The 24,970-nt window shown below is 55.4% G+C and overlaps 1 protein-coding gene across 2 annotated transcripts in view; it reads right to left on the bottom strand.

Moving 5' to 3' along the window:
- The window catches only part of LOC309416265 (E3 ubiquitin-protein ligase TRIM9), a gene marked incomplete at both ends in the record, with an annotated part of 69,069 nt that overhangs the window by 12,538 nt on the left and 31,561 nt on the right, over positions 1 to 24,970 (bottom strand). For both annotated transcript variants that reach the window (XM_082015836.1, XM_082015837.1), the window contains 6 exons: positions 1,306 to 1,444; positions 4,577 to 4,734; positions 7,545 to 7,698; positions 8,273 to 8,383; positions 17,106 to 17,228; positions 17,691 to 17,786. In XM_082015836.1, coding sequence (XP_081871962.1) covers positions 1,306 to 1,444; positions 4,577 to 4,734; positions 7,545 to 7,698; positions 8,273 to 8,383; positions 17,106 to 17,228; positions 17,691 to 17,786 — 781 coding nt within the window. The remainder of the gene's footprint in view (positions 1 to 1,305; positions 1,445 to 4,576; positions 4,735 to 7,544; positions 7,699 to 8,272; positions 8,384 to 17,105; positions 17,229 to 17,690; positions 17,787 to 24,970) is intronic.

Here is a 24,970-nt window from a genome sequence, read left to right as displayed (position 1 = left end):
TATGAGAAGGGTTTGTCACAGGTTTGCTCTCTACGTCTGTCACACGTGAGCCCCATTCCTCACCGACCTGTCCCGCCCACGCACCCAAACCTGGCACATGCTCTTCCTGAACTGGAACAGTTATCTCCTGCAGATAAGTGCAGGCAAGCAAGTGAAAACGCTCCGGATAGCCTTGCTCTGCTTTTGTCTTCTCTTCTTTCAGCAGAAAACCCTTCCTCCTCCTTGCTCAAAGCCACTGGAGGTGCTCTGTGGCTGAGGATCTCACCCTCCTTCCACCCCACCAGCAACCCCATGAGCTGTGTTTGGTCCCTCCTGACCCCAGACTGTGTCTGCCGGCAGCTGCTTGGGCACACGCTGCTGCTCTCGAGCCAGCTGCCAGCCAGGTCTGGTAATGCTGCTGTGGACCAAAATCTTCATACGGCTTGGAAAAGAGAGATTTTAGTCTGGGAGTAAGGAAAAGGGATTCCACCAAGCATGGAAAACTCCTGAGGAGGGGTTTCTCGCCTGGCAGCAAGGCTACGGGACAGCAGACGTGGCGGTGGGGGCTGATGCCTTCCTTCACGGCTGCATCGCCCGCTGCCTATGACTCCCACCTTGTTTCTCGGAGCTAGCCTTGCGGCTCTCCACCTGCATGTCAGAAGCAAGCCAATTTTCCGCAACAGATTAAGTGCCTGGTGTGACAAATGTACTTAAAGCCAGGCGGGGAGACCCCTCCACAACCTGCAAAGAGCGTGTTTTAATATTCTGAGTGCCTGCCGGTGCGGGGGTGATGCAGACGATGCCGGCGTGGCTGGCTGTACATCCCGTGGGTCTGCAAGGACACCTGTGTGGCTCCAAGGTCCCTCTGATCTCTGTTGTGTACTGCCAGGGGCTGGAGAAGACCTCGCGCAGTTATGGCGTTGCGCAGCCATGCATAGCCCTTAGCGTCTCAGGAGCAATGTCGACAGTGTTGTTTTGTTTTAAATGGAATTAATGAAAACATCTGGGCTTCCCTTTGTGTAATACAAACCCTGCTGCAATCGAATTTTAAATACCTCTCTGAGGGATGCTTCTCACTGTACCTCCCCAAAGAACATCTTCTGCAAAGGAAAGCAATGAGAAATTCTGGCACCATTCAAGGCTCCTGACGTAACCTTTCCTCCTCCCGTCAGTGCTGGCTTTACTGCAATGATTGCTGAGGTACTGGAGGACCAGCGCAGCAGTTCCCTGTATTGCAATGCTAAGCTTGGGTGTGCTGGATGGGCCCCACGCGTGCGTGTGAGCAGTGTCTGAGCGCGTTGGGCTGGAGCTGTTGCGATGCCTTACCCTCAGATGTCTGGAGGACCAGGGTCTTGCTGTACGGGCTGACTCCTGTTTTGTTGAAGGCTTTGACACGTGCGCTGTACGTGCTGTTGAAGTGAAGCCCGTCCACTGTGCACATGGTCTCCTTGCCCACGTACACCTCCTGCAAAGCAAGCACAGGCATGGGTTAGTGCCAGGACCACGGAGTCCCGGGGTGGGAGTACAGCTCCCAGCGGTCGTGACACACAGGGTTCAGCCATGTTCTGCTACCTGGGGCAGACTTATGAGCACTGGGTATGGCTAAAGCAGAGCAAAACAGCCCTGTGATTTGTACCTTGACAATACTGTGCCATAAAACCAGTTTCTGTGGGGGAAGGAGATGCTATTCATATTGGACCAAGTCGTAAAGCATCAGTGGGGAAAAATTTCTTTACGGAGAGGGTGGTCAAGCATCGGAACAGGCTGCCCAGGGAGGTGGTGGAGTCACCATCACTGGAAGTATTAAAAAAATGTGTAGGCGTGGTACTTCAGGATATGGTTTAGTGGGCTTGGTGGTGTTGGGTTGGTGGTTGGACTTCATGACCTTAAAGGTCTTTTCCGACCTGTCCTGGTTTCAGCCAGGGTAGAGTTAATTTTCTTCACAGAAGCTAGTGTGAGGCTATGTTTTGGATTTGGGATGAAAAAATGTTGATAAGGTGCTGATGTTTTGAGTTGTTGTTGAGCAGTCAAGGACAGTCCAGCTTCTCATGCTGGCCTGCCAGCGAGCAGGCTGGGGGTGCACGGGGAGCTGGGAGGGGACACAGCCAGGACAGCTGACCCAGGCTGGCCAGAGATATTCCATACCATATAACGTCATGCTCAGTATATAAAGCTGGGACAAAGAAGAAGGAAGGGGTGGAGGGACGTTCGGAGTTATGGCGTCTGTCTTCCCAAGAAACCATTATGAGTGACGGAGCCCTGCTTCCCTGGAGATGGCTGAACCCCTGCCTGCCCATGGGGAGTAGTGAATGAATTCTTTGTCTTGCTTTGCTTGCGTGCGCGGCTTTTGCTTTACTTATTAAACTGTCTTTATCTCAAACCATGAGTTTCCTCACTTTTACTCTTCCGATTCTCTCCCCCGTCCCACCGTGGGGGAGTGAGTGAGCGGCTGCGTGGGGCTTAGCTGCCAGCTGGGGCTAAACCACAACATGACCTTAATGATTCTGTGATTCTGTAATCCCAGCCAAACTCTGACTGAATCCCAGAAGAGCCCTGCCAGAGAATGTATACAGACTGAGCCCAGGACAGGGAAACATCCTTGCGGAAAACAATTTTATGTGCACTTGGGTAGCAGGATCGAAGCATTCCTTGAAAGAAAACAAGGTGATCACACCGAATGGGTGTTGACTCACCGGTGTGTCACACTTCTGGTGCCGTAGCCCTGCTCAAAGGAACGGAGCTGTGCGAGCAGGGACAGTGGTGAACAGGCCTACGGGCTACCGAAACACATGGCTCACAAAGCATTGACTTGTATTTAGCAGATCCCAAGACAAAGTCCCGTTTGCTGCCCTTCACGGTGCAGATGGAGGCTCTGCGCAGGCAGCTCGCCTGCGTGGGAAAGCTTCACTTCCCTCCTCCAACTCCAGAGCCCACTGCGCTTCGCTGCCCGAGCTGCTGGGGTGGTGGGGTGCTGCTGCTTCCAGAGCCAATGCTTGAATTTGGCCCCTTTCCTTGCAGGTGGGTGCACGTCCCCAGAGCTTCTAGGGGTGCCTGCATGGTCCCCTGTGCTGCAGAGCAGAGGTGATGGCTTCCACCCCTCCGGACACCCTGACTGGGGCTGGGGAGCAGCGGTGATGGCTTCCACCCCTCCTGACACCCTGACTGGGGCTGGGGAGCAGCGGTGATGGCTTCCACCCCTCCTGACACCCTGACTGGGGCTGGGGAGCAGCGGTGATGGCTTCCACCCCTCCTGACACCCTGACTGGGGCTGGGGAGCAGCGGTGATGGCTTCCACCCCTCCTGACACCCTGACTGGGGCTGGGGAGCAGCGGTGATGGCTTCCACCCCTCCTGACACCCTGACTGGGGCTGGGGAGCAGCCCGAGCCACAGTGGACCTGGGAACAGCAATGGGTCAGTGCTCGGGGTCAAGGAGCACAATGTAGGTGTCCTAACGAACCGGGTGAGATTGGTGCTGGGACGCTAAGGTGGCCCTGGTCCACCTGGGCTCCAGCACCCACCCTGCAGCCCGTGAGAGAGCACAGCTCCCACTTCACCACCCCAGGCTCACTGCAAGGAGCCCCTTTTTGGCTTGATGCCCAAAGGCAGAGTCCTCTGGCCTCAGGCCACCGTCCCAACCTCTCCTGCCTGTTTGTGTGGGAGGTAGCTAACAGGCCGGGCTACACATAGACCTGCTCTCGGCAGGGACTGTCACCCGTACGACAGTCGGCACTCCCAGCTCGCTGGGCGAATCGCTGCCTGACACGGTCAGCTTGCTGCTTTTGGGCAGGAGAATGGCTCAATGATTTGAGAAGCCAGCGATGTTCCCCTTTGTGGCACCGGCCGCGTCCCATCGGCTGGAGCACCCCAGCAGCAGGAATACCATGCACACCCAAGCTCCTTCCCACTGCTGGTGGGAGGAGAAGACGGGTGCGCTGGAGAATTGCCCTCACCTCGCCGGGGCAGCTGCGCTGAGCCTTGGTCTCCCCACACCCAGCCTCCCGCTCCCTTCTCTCTCCAGATTGCACCCACATCACCTCTCTTATGCCTTGGCTCTGCTCTGGCTCCTGCCTGGCTGAGTTTCTTGCGGATGAATTCAGAAAATGCAGTGGGCTGGTCCCTGCGCCTGCTCTCGCTGGATGTGAACACCCCAGGATAATTATCAGCGTGTCGGATCAGAGAAAAATCATATTTTAATTGTGTAATTACAGCAATTTAAAAGCCCTCAGGCCTTAAACACCTCTGCTTGCTGGCAGCTGGCAATCCATGAGTCTTTCATGGCAATTAGCATACCTTGCATGAAATATTTAACAACCTAAAAAGACAGAGCTTCAAATGTGTTCTTTGCGTTTGCAAGTCATATTGGTCAGCAGAAAGGTATTTCCACCCCCTCAAATAACCTTACCCCCCAAAAAAGCCTGCAGCTTGTCTGCGCCGTCAGCTTCCCTGGGCACCCCAGCAACAACTCTCATGTTTCCAAGGGATGGAGGGGACTTGCAAAAAGTCTGGGGAACTCTTTGGTCGCTTCATGGCAGGGCAATACTGGAGCCAGGAGTAACGCCTCGCCGCCGGGACTGGCTTTGTGCTGCGAGCACCTACCCTGAACTGGCCGCCGTTGCCGTCATCGAGCTCCAGGATGTAGCCTTCCACCTGCACCGTCGACAAGGGGGGCTGCTTCCAGGACAAGGTGGCACTGTTGTTGTGGGTGCAACACTCCTCTAGCTGCAGGATCGGGGGGGCCGGCACTGGGGAGGAAACTAAACACAAATTAGTGTAAGCCTGGCTGCTAGCACCAGAGAGGAGGAGCGGGGGGATAGCCATGGCATGCACATTTCCGCTGGAGCAGGGAGGATGCATTTATTGCCTCGGTGCGAAGCCAGCAGGGCACAAGGGACGTTAACCGTGATCTCGCGGGTGTGAGGTGGGGAGGAAGCAGAAAGGACTGTTCTCCAAACAAGCTCCACCAAATTCTTCCATCCCACAGCCTGGTGAAGCTTTTCTGTTTTCCTCCTGTTTTCTAATGCATTTTGGTGAAATATGGCAGCGCAACAATATACCTGGTATAGAAGTGCCTGGGCTCTTCACCGAAGCCGGTCCCAAACCTGCAGAGCTGGCTGCAGCCATGGACCTGGCCTTATCTACAACCCAGCAGCAAGCACTGCTCTGCTTCTGCACCAAACTCACGGCAAGAGAACAAGCAATGCCGGAGCAGCAGAGACAAGCCTGGGGACCCGCAGAACGGGGAGCGCCTGATCTTTTTGCCGTGGTAGAGCCTGTCCTAAAAGGGGGAGGCAACCACATGAACTGGGGGACTTGGAGAAGAGATGAGCGCGTCTCTCAATGATGCTGTTTTAGTGCCAGGGAATGAGAGCCCTTGACCTGCCGAAAAAGGCTCAGGGTCCTTCCCTGCTGCCCCAAGCACAGCACCCACTCTGGGGGTTCCCGTGGGGTCCCCGGGGTGGCAGCTCAGTAAGCAAACAGCCCTTGCTGCTGAGCACCTCTGGGGAGGCACAAGAGGCACAGGCACATTTCAGAGAGGTCTCCAAACAGGCAGCAGGCAGTCCCTGCCCTCAGCCTCCGCACGCCTCTGGAACTGATGCTGGGAGGCTGCGTCCCCTATAGCCTCCCATCAGCTACATCGGGGACATAAAGGACCATCAGGGCTTTTTCTGCTCAGACTGCTGTATTTGGGCATCTGCACGTGTGTAATGCAGCCCACTCCTGCTCTGAAAAGCATGGAGGGGTGACAGCATGACAGGGAAAGGGGATGTCCACCGACACATCCCATCCCCTGGCTAGGGACAGCTCTCCCAAACCTCCTCTCAACAGAGCTGCTTGTCCTCCACCCTCATCCTCACCGCCCAAAGTCTGACAAGAGCCAGTGAAAAAAAAGATGGAGAATCCAGACAAGATGTGGAGAAGCCACACATGTCCTGGAGAGAAAAGATGGACTCGCTGGCAAAGATTCACCATTCACCACCTCCCTCCATGAGGGAATCACCACTCTCCTCCACCTCCTGGGTCAGATCCTCAGCAGGAACCACCAGGCTGAGGGCCTGGAGAAAGCGAGTGGAGAAAGCCCTCGTGTTACAGCTAATACAGCAGCAGGGATGCTGCTCGTGCCCAGCATGTGCTGGCAATGGATGTGGGATGCCCCGTACCTATCGCTCACCTCTGCTCTTTGTCGAGACCTCTGGTGTTGCCCTGCCTCCCTCAGTTCTGCGACATGCGTTTGGGATCCAAACCCAACCTTCTGCTAAGCCTGCAAAATGCAACAACTTATTTCTACAGCGAGGGTGAGACGAGAGCACAGCCTCTGTCAGCTCTGCCCTGCCTCCACAGAGGAGAGTGGGCGGCTAAACTAGCAGCAGATTTGCTCTTATTAATTAAAAATAACCCTCTGGGCTAAATTGAAAGAAGGGAGGGCAGGAACACGCTAACATCTCCATGACTGGTGTGTAAGCTAAACAGTAATCCAGCCCTCCCTGGGTTTGGGTCCCCTTGCTAGCAGAAAATGTTACTGACACTTCAAATGAACAGCCAAACGAAATAACACGAGCAACTACGAGCGCTCCCAGCAGCCATGCCCAACGCGCCCTGCTCGCCGCAGCGAATACCAGGGGCCATTATTTGAAGATGCTCGATATCGTTACAGAAGGAAGCACTCGGTCAACAGCCTTCCTGTGTCTGACCACTGAGAAATGCTGGTGTGTGCAAATGGCTCCCGACTCAGGAAATCCAGCCGTGACGGCAGTGAAGAGCCATGCCAGACCTGCAGCTGGTGGCCTTTCCTCCAGGCAGCATATTTGCACCAGCTGAAGGCACAGGCCTTCGTTCAATGTCCTCCTGAGCTTCCCTGCCTCACAGCCCATTTGCATCTTCTGTCAGCTTCCCAGGGCTTTCCAAGGCACCAGTTGCTCACAGGTGGCAGCGGCTCCCTGCTTCCTGCAAAGCTGTGCAACTGCAGCGGCTCTCCATGGTATGGGAGGGTGAGCACAGAGGGAACGGAGAACGAGGAGGAAATTAAAACTGAAGGTCTAAAACAACAGGGAGGAGAGGGGAGGGAGGACTGACCCCGAGCTACGCGGCGTGGCTCTTTGTGCTTTTGTGTTTGGAGGGACACTGTGGCTGCCCGCAGCAGGCAGCTCGCTAGCTGGCCCACGCCAGACGCTGCTCAGCACTGAGCAAGCGAGCATGTGTGAGCAGAGGTTTGGGAAGTGCCTGTGCTGCTCCCGAGAGCCTGGTCCCAACCTCTGCCAGCTGAGCTGGGACCAGTCTGGCTCTCCTGGCATTACAGAACGCTTTCTAACGCACTGCCAGGCAAAACCAAGCTCCTGGCACCTTGATCTGGCACACAGCTGCCCAGGGATCAGAGGCAGGGAGGCAGATGACTGGCCCAGGGGTGCAAAATACACAGGAACGGGCATAACTCTGGGTCTGGGGTGCCCAGTCTGGCTGGGAGTAGATGAGAAAGTCTCCTCTGCTGCCCCTTCCCTGTGGTGAGTTGCGTGGAAGCACTCAGCATGAGCAGAGACAAGCTTTTGAAAGGCACAGGAAATATTCTTACCTTTCATCTGCACAAAGTCGAGCTGATGGATGGACTGCAGCAAAGGGGCGTTGTCAAGGTTCAGGTCAAAGTCCGTGGTCATCCGGGGCGTCAGCGTGCCCTTTCCCCACTGGTCCTCGGTTAAGTGCACTCTCCTGATGAGAGCGTCGGAGATCTGGTGGCAAGGAGCAGCCTCAGCTACCGAGGGCCACCTGGGCTGCGCGCTGTGCCTCGTCTCCCCCCTGCTCTCCTCCCTCCCTGTGCCTCCCGGGCTGCCACGTCTGTCCCTGACTGCCAAAGGCTGGGACATCACATGTGCTTTCTAGCATCACCCCTTGCTGCAGGCTCAGATTGGCAGAGGGACCCCAAGAGCTCTGGGGACTGTTTTAAAGGCAGGGTCTAGAACCAAAGGGACCAGCCCAGGAACCAACGGGGGATGCGGTTCTCAAGGGCTGTATGTCCGTCTCTCGCTGGAGAACCATGGGACAGCACATGATGGTCACTGCCCCAGAAGTACACCACCACCAGCTGCACACCGCGGTAAGAAATGTCCCTGGCCTGGTTCTGCTTCTGCCTTGCTGTGATTTGGAGGTGATCAGAGGTTGGTCCTTTATTTTATGGTTGGAAAAGCTGGGGACATCATCTTTGGTGTAACTCCCCCGACTCTGCTGCGTTACCCCAGGGCTCTCGGCTGTGCGATGCCTTTCCCGCTCCCCTCGCAGCCCAGGCGTGAGCAGCTCCACACCAACCTGCAGGAAGCCGCTGGGGTCGTTCTCCTTGATGACCTCCAGGCAGTACTCCATCAGGCCCGTGGTCTGGCGCAGCTTCACCGTGCAGTGAGAGATCTGGTCTCGCACCACCTGCAGTGGGACAGGGAGAGCGGCGTGGCTCAGGGAGCCTGGGGAGACGGGGAGCCGAGGGGCTTCGGTGCTGCGTGGGCACAGGGGCACGGCAATACGAAGGGAGGCAAAGACTCAAGGGAATAGAAAAAGGCAGAACTGGCCAAGACTCATACACCAAATTCCAGGTCTTGGAAAAGCTGGTGAACAAGAACAAGCCTTGTTTAGCTCAAAATTATTAACCCACGTAATTATTCAAAGCAGTAGGGCAGTTCCATGCTCTGTCTTTACTTAAGACAGCTTCCAAATGACAGCTTATGAACTCCATGCAAAGCAAATGCCTACGATACATACCTCCATAAGATACACAGGAGCTGCTGCAGCCTCCGTGGGGCTGCCCTATCCATCCTTGGCGCGGAGCCGGGCTGCCGGCTTGGCTCTGCGGCAGCTGCACCCAACTGCCGCGGGTGAGGAGCGAGCCTGGTATTTTGCCATTTCCAAGAGGAATGAACGCACTACCTCCCCCAGCTTCAGCTCTGAATAATGATCTTCTTGAGATGCTCACCTGCCCATCAGCTGAGATGGACCACGCTGCCGAATTGCCTCATTTTCTCCACCGGCTGCAGCGGGAGTCTGGGGATGAGCCCAGCGCGGGAGGTGTGCCAGCGAGAGGAGATAAATCCTGCACGCCTTGTAGCAGGGCTCCCTACAGCACACCAAGCTCTGCCTGGGGCTGCCCAGGCTGCACGCTAAAGCACGTCTTCTTGCACCTGTGGATGGTTCCCCCAGGGGAACGTGTTTCAGCATCCCGGCGGCGCAGTACAACCAAGCATGTGGGCTGGCCGGTGCCTGCGGGCTCTGCTGCCCTTCCCTGAGACACAGCAGGGAGGACGGGGCTCAGGCCCCGATACCGCGAGGGTGTATTTGAAGGCTGGCTGGTCCCTCCGAGCAACTGCAAAGTGCTCCCGCACACTGAATCCCCACAGAAGGAGACAGTGCAGATCTGCACCCAGTGTCAGAGGGATTTATGTCATGGGAGATTGGCAGAGCAGCTCAGGAAGAAAGATTTTATGCTTCAGGGGAATGTGCCCATGGCAGATAGATAATTTTTTTTTCTTTTTCTGAAAGAGCTTTAAAGCTGTGTAAAGTTCTCCACTAGGACTGAACAAAGCTATGCAGCTCTAGGGATCACAGCTATTCAGGATGTTACAGACAGCAAAGACGAGCTTCTCAGCAGCAGCTGCAGCTGCACTGCGATGGAAAAAGCTGCAATAAGCAGTGATTAACATTTCTGAAAGCAGTTGCGTCCTCTGCACCGCAGCCGGTGAATGCCAGCCCCTGGGTGCCCACCGCTCCATCGGCACAGCAGCACTCGAATGACCACCCCGGGCTGAGCTCCCTCTGCGAGCATCCCCAGGGACGGCGAGGTGCAGTGAAGCGCCTGTCAGCCTCCTGTGGTGAATGAACCTGGGCTTCAAGGGGGGCAATGACTCCTGCAAGGGCGATCAATCACATCATGTGTTGCTTAATTTTAATTTAATCACCTCTACTTAATCACCTAACAGGAAGAAAAGAATTACCAGTCTTGCAACTTGGACAACATATCTGCTTCTGTGAAATGCTATGTGGAGCTAGCGAGCAGCATGATCGGCACACACCGGTTCTGGTCTCGTATGCTGTCATGAGGAGGAATACTTCTTTTAGGGCCAGCTTCTAACACTTGAGTGCACTGGAATGGGTCTGCTGGGCAACAGCTAGTCCTTGAGATCTGGATTCCTCTTGGGCTCTGCTGCTCTCTTCCCAAAGCGTGGGCAAGTCCCTGGACTTTCTCCGTGGCGATGGTCAGGGTGGGATCCAGAAAGTGCAGTGGGGTTGCAAAGCTTTGCAGCAACCGGCAGCCCCTGCCAGGGAATGCAAAGCAGTCCCTTGCACTAATGGGATCTCTTCTGCTCAGGAGAGGGGGTTGGGGGGCTGTTCTGCTCTTGCAAGGGTTGTCGGCCGCATGGATGTTGGGTCTCAGCTCCAGACTGTGGTGTAACCCCTGAGTGCGAGATGAGCCCAGCCTGTGGGCTCTAACCTTGCTGTTTGAGCATATCCTGACTGCATCTACCGAGCTCAGCTGGGCTGCAGATGGGCAAGGGGGGATCACACCCTGAATGTCCAGAAAACCAGCCTTCCTTCTTCAAGCAAGACCCCTCTCCGGGGAAATGCACATGCCATCAGGAAGACAGCAAAGATGGGATTGGTAAAACAATCTTCTTATCTTCTTTGCAGCTTAAATCTCTGTCTGGTTTTCCCAGGATAATGAATTTGTGAGCCTCTCCCTGCCCGAGTAGATGCTTTCGAAGTATTACCAGCAGAACTGCCATCTGCTACCGCCAGCCAGGCATGAGCCTCCAAGGAGCAGCGTTTGCTCGGTGAAGACAGGCACGGTGTCCCAGGACAGCCCTGGACACACGGCTGGCTCCCCCGGCACCCTCTTGGCCAAGAGACGGGGTTACCGGCAAGGTGAGGGGACCTGCCACCCCTGCTCTGGTGCCAGCATGAGACCTGGGGGGGCTTCCTGGCACTGTCTGGAAGGAGGGAGCTGGAGCAGGGAGGTGCCAGCCCCGGCTTTGCCCCGCCACCCTGCCCGCTCCCCGGCAGCAGCGTGAGGTGAGGCCAGCGCCAGGCGGCTCCAGGCTGATTAATTACTGAGCTTCCTGGCAGATTATCCCTGCTAATAAAGGTCTGGTCCGGAGTGGAAGTGCTTGCTGCAGGCTGCCACTGAGGCTACATAAATCGTTATGCATGTGAGTGCAAACTGAGGTACAAGAAATCCCATTCAAACATAAGCAAAAGTGCTTTTTTCCCCCCCAAAAAAGGTGGTCAAAGACTAGAACAGAGAGGCTGTGGAGTCTCCAGCCTTGGAGTCATTCAGATCTCAAGTGGAGGCAGCCTGGGACAGTCTGCTCCAGGTGCTCAGAAGCTGCATCCAAGGCAGCTGTCCCTGCCCACACCTTTAGCCCCAGCGATCCTGCCCTTCTGCAACTCCGCGAGCCTCCTCGGGGACCCAGCATCTGCTCATCCGGAGAACTAGAGCATGAAACAGCGGCTTAATTGCAGCATCTACACAGCAGGCAAGCCGACAGCAGAAATCCACATTTCCCTTCGCCGCCAACAAACTGTTTTCAAGGCAAGGGGAGGGATCTTCGGCTGGGACCTGGTGGGGCTTCGTGGCTTTACAGCTCCTGCGCTCCACACAAGAGAAGCAGGATGCAGACAGGAACAGCGAGACTCCACGAATCACTTGGATTAGGGAAATGAAAGATTTTAAAAATAAGACATAAGCATCCCACGTACCTTCAAAGGCACGGTCTAGACCCTGTGGGGCCAGTGAAGCCTACAAGTTTTCCCTATGGCCTTAAGCATCCTGTGGTTCTTCTTGTGCATCAGGGATTTCCACTCCCGGGGGTACCGCAGCTCCCTGTTACCCCAGTAATGAAGAGTATTTCGATGAAGAGAGCTGACAGCAAAATTTGGAAGTTCCTCAAGCCTTTGACTTGTGCAGGCAAGTGAGGCTGTGTTGGGCCGAGGGGCAGCCTCAGGAGACTTCAGAGGGCTTGCAGCGTTCACCAGATCGCCAGGAAGACCAGGCTGCCATGAATTCTGCGTGCAGGTAGACAGTTTACAAACCTCTCCTGAAACCACACAGGTAACACACCTCACTGAGCGGCGGCATCTTCGGGGAAAGGCCTAATGGCTCAGCTGGAGAGGGCATTTGGGCAGCTCCATACATTTTATTTGTGGTCGTTTTTATCAAATGACTTTTTTTCCCTTTAGGTGCCAAAGGAGGCAACAGCCAGAACCTGGCTGCTAATTACAGCCCATAAAAAGGACTTTCCCTGTGCACTCACAGCAGCTCACTACTACCTTAAAATAGGAAATTTATTTCAAGAGCTTTTCTTCCCTGCAAGATGACATTAACTATAATTTACATTTTAATACAGCTCCTAGAAGGCAATAACATCTGCACTCATCTCTACTTAAATGTCTTCCTCACCTTCCTTCTCTTTTTAGTACTTGGCTAGACAACTGGTTTTCAAGGCACTCAACCTCACTTGAACCTGGGCTTCTCAGCGCTCAGGACGAGTCCTGCCGGGAATGTCATGTGGAGGACACGGAGCCTCCTCACCCCGGGCACACCGTGGCTGGAGAACGGTCACCTGCCTGGTGGTGTTCGGGGGAGCAGTGCTGCTGTGCTTCGCTGCAGCACTGCGAACCCAGATAGAAAAATCCCGGATGAAAAAAACCCCAGGACAGACCCTGACGTTTTGATTGTGCTGAATCCCACAACCACAGATCCTCTGAGCATTTCCAGGTGGATGTTTCCATGGTGACTTGCCTCTTGCTATTGGGAGAGGAGGCTCAGGCTGGAGCTGGAAAAAGCAGAGCTGCTGCGTTAACAAGCCCGTGCGATGCTGGCGGCGGCACGTCCTGGAGGCTTGCACAGCCTGTCCTGATCAAAGGCTTCTGTACGGCACCAACAAGTGCGGGAAAGCGCCGTACGGAGACCTGGTCTCCAGCGCAGAGCCGCTGGTGAACATGGCACGTGGAGAGATGCTACGGAGGACAGACTTGATCCAGCTCTCCAACAGAACAAGCGGAAAGCGTGAGGGGCGTCAAAAAACCAGAGGCATCCCTGCAGCCTGATCACAGCTGCTGGTCCCCAGTGCCCAGCTCCCGGTGCTGATGCCCTTCCCAAGGTGGTCAGACATCACGGCAGGGGAAAGTAGTGGAGAGTGTGGAGGGATTTGTAAGAGCAGTCTGGTATCTGCATCTTTGCAAAATAATGCACTTCGTGGTGAGCTTATCTGACCTGTGTGTCCTGTCTGGTGTTTCCATACAGAAATGGTATGGTACAGGAAACTAAAGCTGTGCTTCTGTCCTGTTTCTCATCCTTTCACACCAGTCCTGATCACCAGTGACCTAACCCAACGGAGGACACCAAGTTCCCTTGGGCTTCCTGGAAAATCCTGACTGTAACCCCTAAAGAAGGGTCATGGACGAGCATTTCATCTCTGGAGATCCAGTGCCATGGACAGGAGCCCTTGATGAGCGTTTCCTATATAATTAGCTCCCCTGGGAAATGTGACAACCACTGCAAGGGCTCTGCAGCCAAAGCACCATGGTGAAATCACAGAGCAAAGACATCCTATGACCTGAAGGCCAGAAGAAGGCCAGAATGTTCCACCACACTGCTCAGAGCTCAAAGGAGGTGCACACAGAGCTCAGTCCATGTGTGCTGTGGACTGAGGAGAGATTTCTTCCTGGGACAACACTGCAAGGAAGCCTCATGTCCCCTGCACAAACCAGCCTGTGCTGTAGGGCATCTTCCCTTGGGACAGACCATACTGGTCCTTTGAAAACCAGGGCCAGCAATGAGGAGCAGGACAGACAAGGAGGTCTGTCCTGGAGATGGAGCAGGCACCTGACCCCACGGCTCCTCCAGATGTTATTTTTTTTAAAGCCTGTGTTCTTAATCTGAATCCAAGTGTAGGGGGAGGGTGGGGAAAGGCAGGGAAATGTCCTTGCCAAGTTCGTTTCTTCCCAAACCTCTCCCCACTCTGCAGTAATTATTGTTGGCCCACAGGCAAACCTGGATTTGTGCCTGCCTCCATGAAATATGTGTCAAGCCAAAGTAGGTCAGTCCTGGGGCTGAGCTGACCCCAAGTCTGGGCACTGCACAGCAATGGGAGCTTGGGCTCTCTGGTGAAAGGCGCCTGTGGTGCCGAGCCAGCCAGCAGGCTCCGTCCCTCCGTGCCTCTCCTCGCTCACACAGTGCCATACCATGCCATGGTGGCCAACCTCCCAGCAGGCAGGAGGGGCAGCCAGGGTGCTGCGGCTCCATGCCAACTGCTGGAGCAACTGATTTGGATCTGAACGGGCTCCTGAGTGACACAGATAAGTCTCACTGGTCAATCTATCTGCTCATCTCCTCCTCAGCTGAGATGCTCTGGAGACACGGCAGCAGCAAGTGGACAGGCAGGCCAGACTAGGAGGCTCTGGACTGGTCTCCTATGGGACGTGGTGATGCTACCACCGCAAGTCAGGAGCTAACATTGTCCTGTCCTAACGTGAACATCAACCAGGACAAGTCCCATGGTCCTGCAGGAGGACCCACCACGGGTCCAAATTCAGCACAGAGCACATGCCAGGGCACGTGTAGGAAGAGACGGTGCCGAGCGGGCAGCACGCTGCTGCGGATGGGGCGGGCGGAGGTGGGGAGCTGGTCCCTCTGCGGCCGAGCCTCGCACCCTGCACACCGTCCTTCCTGACACCCTGGAAGGATTCCTGCTCCCTCTGCAACGCTTCCAGCACTCCAGAGCCTCGGAGCAAGAGCTGGGGCTTTGTTATCCCCACCAGCCTTGGGCAGCTGGGTGGATGTCCCGTTGGGAGGCAGCTGCTCCATGCACAACGCTGCTCCCCTTTCATGTCTTGTCCCTTTCAGCGAGGTCAGCCCAGCCCGTGCCCAGCTGGAGCTGCAGGTGCTGCCTTTGTCCAGGGGGTTCCTTGGACGGGGCAAAAGGGACACTGCCCTAAGTGGCGATGACCTGGGCAGCCCCTTCCCCTGGGTGACAGAGCATGATGGGGACAGTGGCAGTGCCGGAGAAGGGGACGCAGGGGACCAGGCTGCAGGGTTGGTGGGGAACGCCCAGCTCGGTGGCCTGGTGGGGCCAGGGGACCCTGTGTATGCACAGTGAGGACAGCAGGGAGGCACCCAACAGGCTCGAGACTCTCCTAAACCCCCTGTCCTGTCTGCAGCTTGTGAAGGCAGGCAAGACCCTCTCTGTCCCCGTCCCCAAGCCAGAGGGGAAGGATGTGTGTTCACCTGAGCCGCGTGCCAAGTCTGTGTGTCCCAGCCTGACGATGCTGAAGCCCCCGGAGGCAAATCTCAGCATGCGAGACCCTAGCTGGTACTCGGGTGGCTCAGCGTCGCACGACTCTCCCCATAGCAGCCTAAGACCAAGGGAGCACAGCTGTGTTATTATTCATGCCGTCCACTCCCACAAGAATTAAAAGGGAAAATCAAATAATTTCAGTCTAAAAATCTGACCAACACTCCACAGGCTGCAGAGCAGAGGGGAGCAGCTTTTGGATTTTAAACATCAGCTGCTGTGATGCTACTGATTGATAACTGGATGCTCATGTGCCGCATCTGCTGGACCACGCAGGGCCATGGAGCCCCTCCTGCCCGTGCAGCTCCCTCCTCACGGAGCGCGGGGAGCTGCAAGAGCTCCGTCCTTCAGGGAGGGAGGCTCGAGGGCTGATTTTATCCGAGTCCAGTCTGAAACCCAGGGGCTGTTTCTTCTTTTAAGGACCAGGCCTGCGTAATGACAAAGGCCAGCTGGTAACCAGGGTAGGTGCAGGTGGGATGTCCGTGTGCACGTGTTGGGGGGACAGGCGATACAATAAGAGCAAGCAGTGGGAAGCAGTTCCCTTCCTCTAGCCAAAAAGTGAAAGGCCTCCGCGGGTTGCGCCGAGCAGGGAAATTGCTTTGTGTTGCGCAGCTTTGTGAGTGTTTAACTAACCATGCCCTGAAGGGCAAGAGGGAAAGAGAGTCCACCAGGCAGTGGGGTCCTCTCTGCACCTAGAGGACAGGCCAGCAGCACGGCATGCCTGTTTGGGGTTGTGCTTTATTGTCGGACACCAAGCACTGATGCTGGGCTCAGTCCCACAAAGCTGCTATTGTCCGGCTCCCGATGGAAATGCTCGTGAGCCCTAGTGCTGCGGTGTCCGTGTCCTGCAGGCAGACGGGAGACTGGTGGCCTCCTCCCTCACTTGAGGTAGGTTCAGGAATCCCTCTGGGAGCCTCCTGGATGGCCCAAAGGACGCAAGTGGAGCCAGAGCAGAGACACAGAAGTTTCTAGCCAGAACACTGAAATGCCCTTGGAAGAGGGACCCCGGGAAGCACAAAGTGAAATGCCTCAGCTGGCCTGTATCAGTGATGGCCAGGGTGAAAGTACCTTGTCCAACAGATACTGGGCACTGCTACACCCGCTCCTCCAGTCCCAGGTGGGATTTGGCCCTTCGCTTCCCTTCTCAGCCCCAAACCAGCTGAAAAGGCACAGTGCAGTGACTGCAGGAAGGACACAAGCCAGGAGCCCGTTTTCACAGCTGACCTCAAGGCTCACCTTAAGAGCTGCACCTCAGTTCCCTCAACGCCAACGATTCACCTCTCGGTGAAACCTGAAGCCATGAGGTGCTCAATAAGCACAAGACAGGAAACACAGCAATTCCTCTTCCCGCCTGGTGACAAAACTGGCCTGTCACGATACCAAGTGCCCCAGGACTTCAGCTGAAGGACTTACAGGCACTCAGCATCCTGCAGGATCATGCTAGTAGCTCGGAAGCAACATGGGACACGAACAAGGTTATTTTCCCGCCTGCGGATGCTGTACACACGGCTCTGCTGACCTAATGACTAGTGACGGGCCCGGTAATGGCGTAATTCAGTAGGAACCACCACCTGGAGGAAGCAGCACTTGCTCAGGGCGCGTCACGCTGGGAGCGGGCTGAGCATCTGCAGCAAAATGGAATTCCGCTCACGTGAAAAGCAAGAAGAGCAGCTCTCCAGTGACCTCCCGCCCCTCCCGCAGCGCTTCACCCCCACAAACAGCGTCACGGGCCTCGTCCCTGTCCGGTGCCAAGCCTGCAGAAAGGTGTCTGACCGCCCCAGCTGGTTCGGTTCGTAGGGGCTCACCTTCAGCTTGTGCTCGTGCTCCTTGTTGACGCGGGACAGCAACTGGGCTTTCCTTCTGTTGAGGGCATCGATGAGGGCGTCGCACTGGGCCACCAGGCAGGCCTCGAACTCCACGCTGTTCTCCTGTGGGTCAGAGCAGAGCATCACAGCCTGGGGCAGGTCTCCATTTCAGTTGGGAGACCTGATTTTTTTTTAATGATCCTGCATGGGCCATTTTTATACGTGCAGCTGCACCACTGCACCACACAAATCCACTCCATTAGCACGTGGGGAGCTTGTGCCTTTGGCTCATGGCAAACGTGGTGGTGGCAGGTGAGGAACAGGTTGGTCTGTCCTGCCGCATCCTTGGATCTGCCTGTGGCAGAGATGGGAAGGGCTGGGGGTCTCTGCTGCTCGCTCCATGACACAGGCAGCTTTGGGAGGAGCAGTTTTGGGCAGGGCTGCAGGGGGGTAGTATGAAAAGTCAGGTGTGGGCCGCTTTGGGAGAGCACCCACCAAACCAAGCTGGGGAGATGGGGCACAGGATCGCAGAGAGCAGCTCATCCTGGTGGGAAGGGGATGTTCCTCAGCCAGGAGACACAGTACCTGGATTTGCTGCACCATGTTGCGGAGTTGGACCAGGAACTCTTTCGCTTCCTTGGCTCTGTCTGACAACCCGTTCAGGGCCTGGGAAAGCTGGCTCTGCAGGGGGAAGAAAGGGCAAGGTCATTTCCATGTCCTGGACTCATCCTTGTGCTGGGGGAGCCTGTGTGCGATTTGGGCTGGGGATGGACTGCAGCCCAGCGCTGCCTTCCTGGGGTGTGCAGCCTTCGGCAAGACACCGGGGTGTCCTTCTGCCCCCGCTGCCCTGAGTGTAAGGAGAGGAAAAGGAGGGTTAGCCATCATCGTGGATGCCTTGGCTTTGGGAAGCAGATATTCAGTGTCCACCTCCTCCACAGGCTTCCCTGGGTGATCAGAGACAAGCCACATCCCCCCTGGGTCTCAGAGTGAGCCAGTGGCTACCTCCGCTGCATCTCTGCTCTGCAGGGAGCCAGACACCAAAAATCCTGTAGGATCTGACCCATGTCTGCTGAGGATGGCCAGCAAAAGGGCACAGGTCAGGCCGCTTGAATCAGACTGAAAATTCTCCCATCTCCCCATGAAAGCTACAGTAAAGCAGGGTCCTCCACCACCGTCCAAAATACTGACTGCCCCTTCGGCGCCGGGGCTGGGAGCGCGCGCCCACAGCCTGCTGCGGCCCGTGCTGAGCCGAGCTGCATAACGCGGTAATAACAATGACCATGACTTGTGTTTTTTCATTTCACTTTCCAAACATTAACTCCGGAATCTTCCCCTTTTGCTGTGATTTCAGTAAGATTACTATCTCAAGGGCTGGGCAAATCACCCGCAAAAATTTATCCCTCAGAGTGATTTTACCTCTTGCGTGGGCTGCAAATTGCCTGCAAATATCACACACACACGCTTTGAGGCGTGATCTTTCTTTGTGGCAGACACAGAAGGGGGTCCAGAAGATGGCTGATGTCCTCAAATCTCCAAAAATCTTATGTGACCACCCCTGCTGTGATCAGGATGTTGGCACCAGGCTGACAGCTGCCTGGTCACGCCGTGCTCCCCACGGACACCGGCACAGGGAGAGGGAGGGGAGATGGGAGAGGGGAGCAGGGGGAGTGACGGCGCAGAAGGGACGCGAGCTCGCCGGAGCGCAGCGCCTGCTGAGATGGCGCTGGGCTGAAATCGAGAAAAAACAGAATCGCTATCGAAGAGACGAGGTAGCAAACGAATGGCAACCATTTAATGGTCCAGAAAATGACCTTACTGCTGCTTCCCCAGGAGATGTTAATATAACCCTAGTGATTTCTGCATTTCCTTTGTAATTTATCGTGCCCGAGTCATTAGGATGTGGAGCTAATCAGCGAAAGCATCTCCAATAAAAATGGGATTGCTAAGTCAGCTCGGCAGGGCCTCCCCATCTCCCCTCCCCGAGCTAAGGCTGGAGGAAGAGCCGAGGTCAGAGCCCGGGCTGCTCCCCACGGCGCTGGCAGCCCCACGCGCCGCAGGGACAACCCAGCCCTGCCTCGTCCCCCCCGCTGCGCCCCTGCAAAAGCCGCCGTCGCCCTGCCCCACGCTCGCCCTCCACAGCCCACGCATGCCTCTAGCCCTCCCAGATTTAGGAAGACATCGTAAGCCTGGCAAGGAGGTCTGCTGAGAACCGAGCGCTGCAGGGACCTGGTCTTTGATAACGCAGGCGATTAATAGCGAAAATCAGCGGGAGTTTGTTGTATTTACAAGCACCTCATTAAAACTGCAGCATGGTGAGTTTTTTCCTTTAATAAAATCTTTGGAGGGCTTTTTTCTTCTATCAACATACATTTCAGAAAGGGGATCTTTATATCAAGATAATATCAAGATATTATCAATAATATCAATATAATATCAAGATATTATAACTCTTTGAGGTTTTCCTAATGGGAAAGCATTTTAAATGTACTCTTAAAATTTAGTAAGAGCTCTGCAATGCCAGCGTGCACTGTCCACGCTTCTTCACCCCGGACACCCCCAGCCTCACAGCACAACGGCTTCCACGGCACAGCAAGCTTTGAGCCTGTCCACAGAAAGAAAAAGATGGTCCCTCACCTTCAGAGTGTCCCTCCCCGAGGTCTCACACTGCATCCCCCTTCTCAGCGCAGCACTGAGAAGTTCTCAATGCCACCAGTGCCTGCAGACAAGAGCTAGTCAGGAAACTGTATTTTTTCCATCATCTTAAGGTTGATGAGCTGCACAGTGGACACCCTGCCCTGCCCTCGTCCCTGGCATGAAAATCAGGGTGCCGACATGGGCCTGCCCAGCTCACAGCAATCAGTAGTAAGAGCATCAGCACCAGCATCGCCTCTGCAAATCGGTGACGCCAGTTCCTACGTGTGGGTGGCCACAGGCTCCTCACTGGATGCAGGAGCATCAAGGTTTGTTTTTTCATCGTCATGAGCTTCATGCCGATCTCCAGGAAGGGCCTCCAACACGCAGAGGCTCTCCCGGAGCCCAGACACGTTCCCGGACACGTCCCTTTGACACAAACATCTGCCCAGCTCTCCCGCTGCATCCCCGCTGCCCATGGCAGGAGTCACCCCGCTGGGGACTCGGAGCTGCAAGCCATCACCGTTAGCCCATTAAACACGGTGAATTAATGCTATATGACAACGCAGCGTGTATGGGAATGTGCGCAGGGACCCGCGGGCATGCCTGAATGTATTCACCAAGGGCAGCCCTTCAGGCGCAGTGACAACGTGATCCATAACTGTACACGGCAGAAAAACAAAGTCCTCCTGGCTTCTGTTATTATGTTAATAAGTCAGAGGCTGCGGAGAGAAATTAAATGACAGATTGGGTCTGTAAATTCTACAGGTACCTTCCATGACCCTTGGAGCAAACCCAAGCTTTAATGCAGTCTGTCGCTTCGGAGAAGGATTTAATCACCGGACATGGAAGGCAGAGTCACAGGTTGCCCGCAACCGTGTGATCTACACGGAGGGAGCGGGAGATGGAGACTCAGGAATCCTCCGCACGGGAGCAGGGGGTTGGAAGGACCTCAGACCTTGTCTCCCACGGGTGCTGTACCAGACCGTGGGAAACACGATGCTGTTAATAGTTCTGACACACAGGGATCTCCCCTCCCTGCGAAAACCTCAAACGTGGCACTTTGCATCTCCATGTGGAAACCAAATCTTTGGGGATTCTCAGGGCTGGGAACCCCGCTCTGGAGACCACCGCCCGCCTGCAGAGGAGGGGACGTTGGATGGAGAGCCAACATCTCCGGTGTGCAGTGGGCCAGCCAGCTCGCAGGTGCTGGACCGGAGCAGAGTCCCACCTTGAGCTAGCACAGGCAGGGGAATTAATGACTGTGAAATGAAAAAAAATCCCATTTAGAGGTGTCTTAAAAGCAAGTGAATCTGTTCTTTGCAGAAAGCTGGCCTCTTTTTCAAAGCTCTTGTTTCAAGGCAGCAAGAAGAGACTTCTGTAATTCATATTAGCATTAATGGGAGCTAAGCATTTAAACCTCTGTCCCCAGAGCTTTGTGTCCCCTTCTCTTTGTGCTCGCTAATAGCTCTGTAACCCTCCTTCCCAGGCATGGCTGACAAAGGGATTTCTGTCCCTCTCTGATTCTCCCTTGCCCCAGAGCACGGATGAGCACAGTTGGTGCAGAAGGCTGGGCAGGCTCCAAGAAATGGAGAAAAGCACCGTTTTAAGCTCCGCACTGTCTCTCAGATGGAGCTGGTCTGGTTCTCCTCCCGTATAACCCAGCTGCCAGCGATGGAGCTCCTCCAGGTTTACCTTGAGGCGAGAAGGGAGCTGGGCGTGTTATTTTAGGAGGCATCGGGTCCCGCTCGGCACTGGATGCCGGATTCGCGGAGCTGGCTCTGTGTGACGGCTCCATCTGGCACACCAAGAAAAGCCTGAAGCCAGCTGGCGTTGGCCACCAACAAGAGCAAGAAAGTTGCACTCGTTTCGAACCCCAACTCTCTTGCAGGCTCCAACACCTGAGAAAGTGCCTGGAGCACTCAGGAGAGACACCAGTCTCCTCCTCTGCTCAGTGGAGAGAAGGGCTCCTCTGCAAGCCAAAAACCAGTTGCTAGCCCAGGTCCCCTGGCCAGCTGGAAGCCCCCTCCCCATGCCCACCCGGGAGCTGTGCAGCTCTGAGCTGCCTGCCCCCAGCCTGCAAGGGCTGCCCCCACATGCAGGAAAGCTTGTGTGCGATGGTGAAAGATCACAAATTCAAACAAGATCAAGAAAGGGCATTTCTGTTCAAGGTCAGGCCAGATGTACACCCCAGCGCAGCATCTTCTGTACAACGGTGCTCCTTCCAGCCTCCAATGGTTCACAGCTCAGGAACCTCAGGAGGTTGGCATGGCTTGCATGTAGCCTGGGTAACCCCCCTTGGATTTCTCTTCCACAGAACTGTTCTGTCTCCTCGTGGACCAACAAAAGCTTTTATCATCCACAGGGTCCTGTAGCAAGGAGTTCACAACTTAAGTGCGTGCCCTGTGAAAGCCACCTGCTCTGGGCTGCTGCAGACCATGGCCTTCAAAGGCCATTTGCACCTAAGATTTCAGATGAATGCACCTCCTTACCAGCCACAGATGGGCTAGGTGTTCCCTGTCACCCCAGGACAGAAAATCCACCCCAGAAGAACTCTTGGCATTACACTGAGAGGCCACTATCTGCTCTGACATCCCAGGTGTTGCAGCCAGCCCCTGTTTCTTCTCTGCTTCCAACCAAGTCATCTCTCAGCAAGTTCCCATGCTGGAGCATCCATATGGAGGTAGAAGAGAAGAGGAATAAGCCGCGGCAAGAAAAGATGCTGTTCCCAGTTGTTCTGCTTGTACCCTTGAAAGGATGAGGAGCTGTCACAGATGCTGGAGTTGAAGTCATGTGCTTCCTTCTTTTAATTAAAGCATAGGACCTACAGCCTTGGAATCTTGAGGCAAGCTTACTGTATGTGACGCCTGACTAATTAAAATGGGATGTTTAATTAAAACTTGCATTCAGTCAGGAAGTTGATGAAGCTAAACTGCTGCTAATTGGCTTTCGGCTCCAGTCAGGAGAGCCTGACTTTTGGATTCAACACTGCCTAAGAGAATCCAAAAGCTCTTGCTGGAGCTGCAGCCTGGGCTGAACCTGCCCCTTGAAGACTTGATCCTGCAGCGTGGGACGAAGGGAGACCAGGTTGGGCAGCACCACGTCCCGGCGTCCTGCAGGGGCTGGTCCTCATGGGAGGCAGGCGACCCCGCGCTGCGAAGGGGCCTGCCGATCCGCCGCAGGGAGGCTCCTTCCTGAGCCTGCTCTCCGCACTGATAACTGCTAACGTGAAATCACGCCCTCATCTCCCTCCTTGTTCCTCCCTCGCCCACCTGACAATCACTCCGTCACTCCTGGTGGGTCTGCTCTGGGGCTGGCTTAGCATCACTGCTATGTGCTGACTGCTAAAGCTCTCCAGCAACACCCCCATGCCTGCTGGCCATGCTGCCTCTGCTCCCACTGAACAGTCCAGACCCCTTCCCCATTTCCCTTGAACACATCCCCAAACTGTATCAGTGATCCCTGTGTACTTACTCTGATGAAGACTAGTAAACAAGCTGAAACCTACTCAGAAACAGCTCTATTTGATCACGACTTACAGACAGCAGCTTCTAGAGCTCCAGCTGCCCGGCAGCTCCTAACGCACATGATGGGATGCGACACCACGCAAGACTAGGCACTTACCACTGGTGTGCACATAGAGACCTCTTACCAAAAATGCCTTACACCTCTGTAGCTGCAGCTATCCGACCTGTCCTCTCCTCTTCCTCTCCCTTCTGCTCTGCTAAGCCCGCTCCCCTGACATCGCACTGGAAACGCAGACGTGCGGCAGACAGTGGGTTACAACCCGAGACAACCTCATCCCAAGGCAATCTCATCCCAAGCCTGTGTGCCCAAAAGGTCGGTGGAGAGCAGCACTTTCGTTGCAGCCCATTCGGTCTCTGCCTGCTGAACTCCTTGGCAGCTTCGGAGAGCAATCAGGCAGCAAACAGCCTTGGAAGCCGGAGAGCAGCGCTCACTCCCAGGCCCAGCCTGGCGCGCCTCTGGCAGGGATGCAGAGTAGCTACAGGTGACTGATGCTCTGTGTCTGCAGCGTGAGTAAAGCCAGACCATCTTTAGTTGCCAATAACTAACTTTGAGCCAAGGCAGGAGACAGGAACGGAGCGTGGGTCTGAATTACCTCTCTCCAAACACGGCGCCGTTCTGCTGCTGCGTGTTTGACATCGGTCCAGCTCAGGTTTTGCTGGCTTCCCATGGGAAGGATGTGCTCTCAGCCTGACATAAAGCTGCAAATAAAGTAACAGACGGAAGAGCCTACGCTTTCCAGCAGGACACAGGCACACACATGCAGAGCCAGGTTTGTGAGCAAATGTCCTGGGTGTAGACTGCAGGCTAGAAATGAACACGTAGGAACAGCTCCCGCTCCCCGGCTGCATACGACAGGGGAAGCAAGGGATGGGAAGGCAGCGACGGCTACCGCTGCGTATCAGGGACCTTGGTTCTCCTCCTTCATTGCAGTTATGCTGGGGAAACTGGGGTCAGGAGGAGGAAGGTGAAATGTAAACTATTAAGATACAGCAGCCCCTGGGAGAGGATCTCCAGGCAGGGAGCGTGCCTCAGGGCCGCGCTGCTCTGGCTGCCTCTGCAGCAGCCTGGAGGGCAGCTGGGGTCTGCAAAGCAGATGATCCTCCACACGTGCAAGGCAGGCTGGCTGCCTGGGGCATACAGGCATCCGCAGAGCGGATTATCTCCAGGGCAATTTTTATTGACATCAGAGTTAATTCCAGGGCCTGCAGAGGGGCCCCTGCACCTCTGGAAGAGACAGAGATGCCACTACACCCGCTATTATCAACCCTAGACCTTGGTGGGTCCTCCTGGGGGAAGCACGCAGCCCCTTGCCACTGCAACGCTGGGAAAATCCCAGCTGAACCTGAGGAGGGAGAACACCCAAGATGGGGAGACTTTGGGTGTCTCGCTTCTACGACGGTGACACCCATGTGCAGCTCCTCGACGAACCCCAGTCCTGGCTGGAGCATGGGTGAGTTATGGCCTTTTCAGTGCAAATGAAGAGATGTGGTGGGTTTGGGATGCTCAAGGGTCCAAGCCAGCACGGTTGTATTGATCTGCGTGGAGCATTAGAGTACTCAACCCTCAACCCCTCTGCAGTGCTGAGGGCACCCAGTGCAGACATCAGCAGGTGCTGAGGGTGCTCAGCACCCATGGGCACACAGACTGTGTTTTGCGCACAGGGAATTTTCTTCCTGCAGCCTCCTCCTTTCTCTCATCTCTCACCC

The sequence above is a fragment of the Phaethon aethereus genome (genome assembly GCF_964289735.1).
Source record: "Phaethon aethereus genome assembly, contig: HAP1_SCAFFOLD_73, whole genome shotgun sequence".
Classification (NCBI taxonomy): Eukaryota; Metazoa; Chordata; class Aves; order Phaethontiformes; family Phaethontidae; genus Phaethon; species Phaethon aethereus.
The sequence above is the reverse complement of the archived record's forward strand: the minus strand, read 5'-3'. Positions and strand labels throughout refer to the sequence as shown.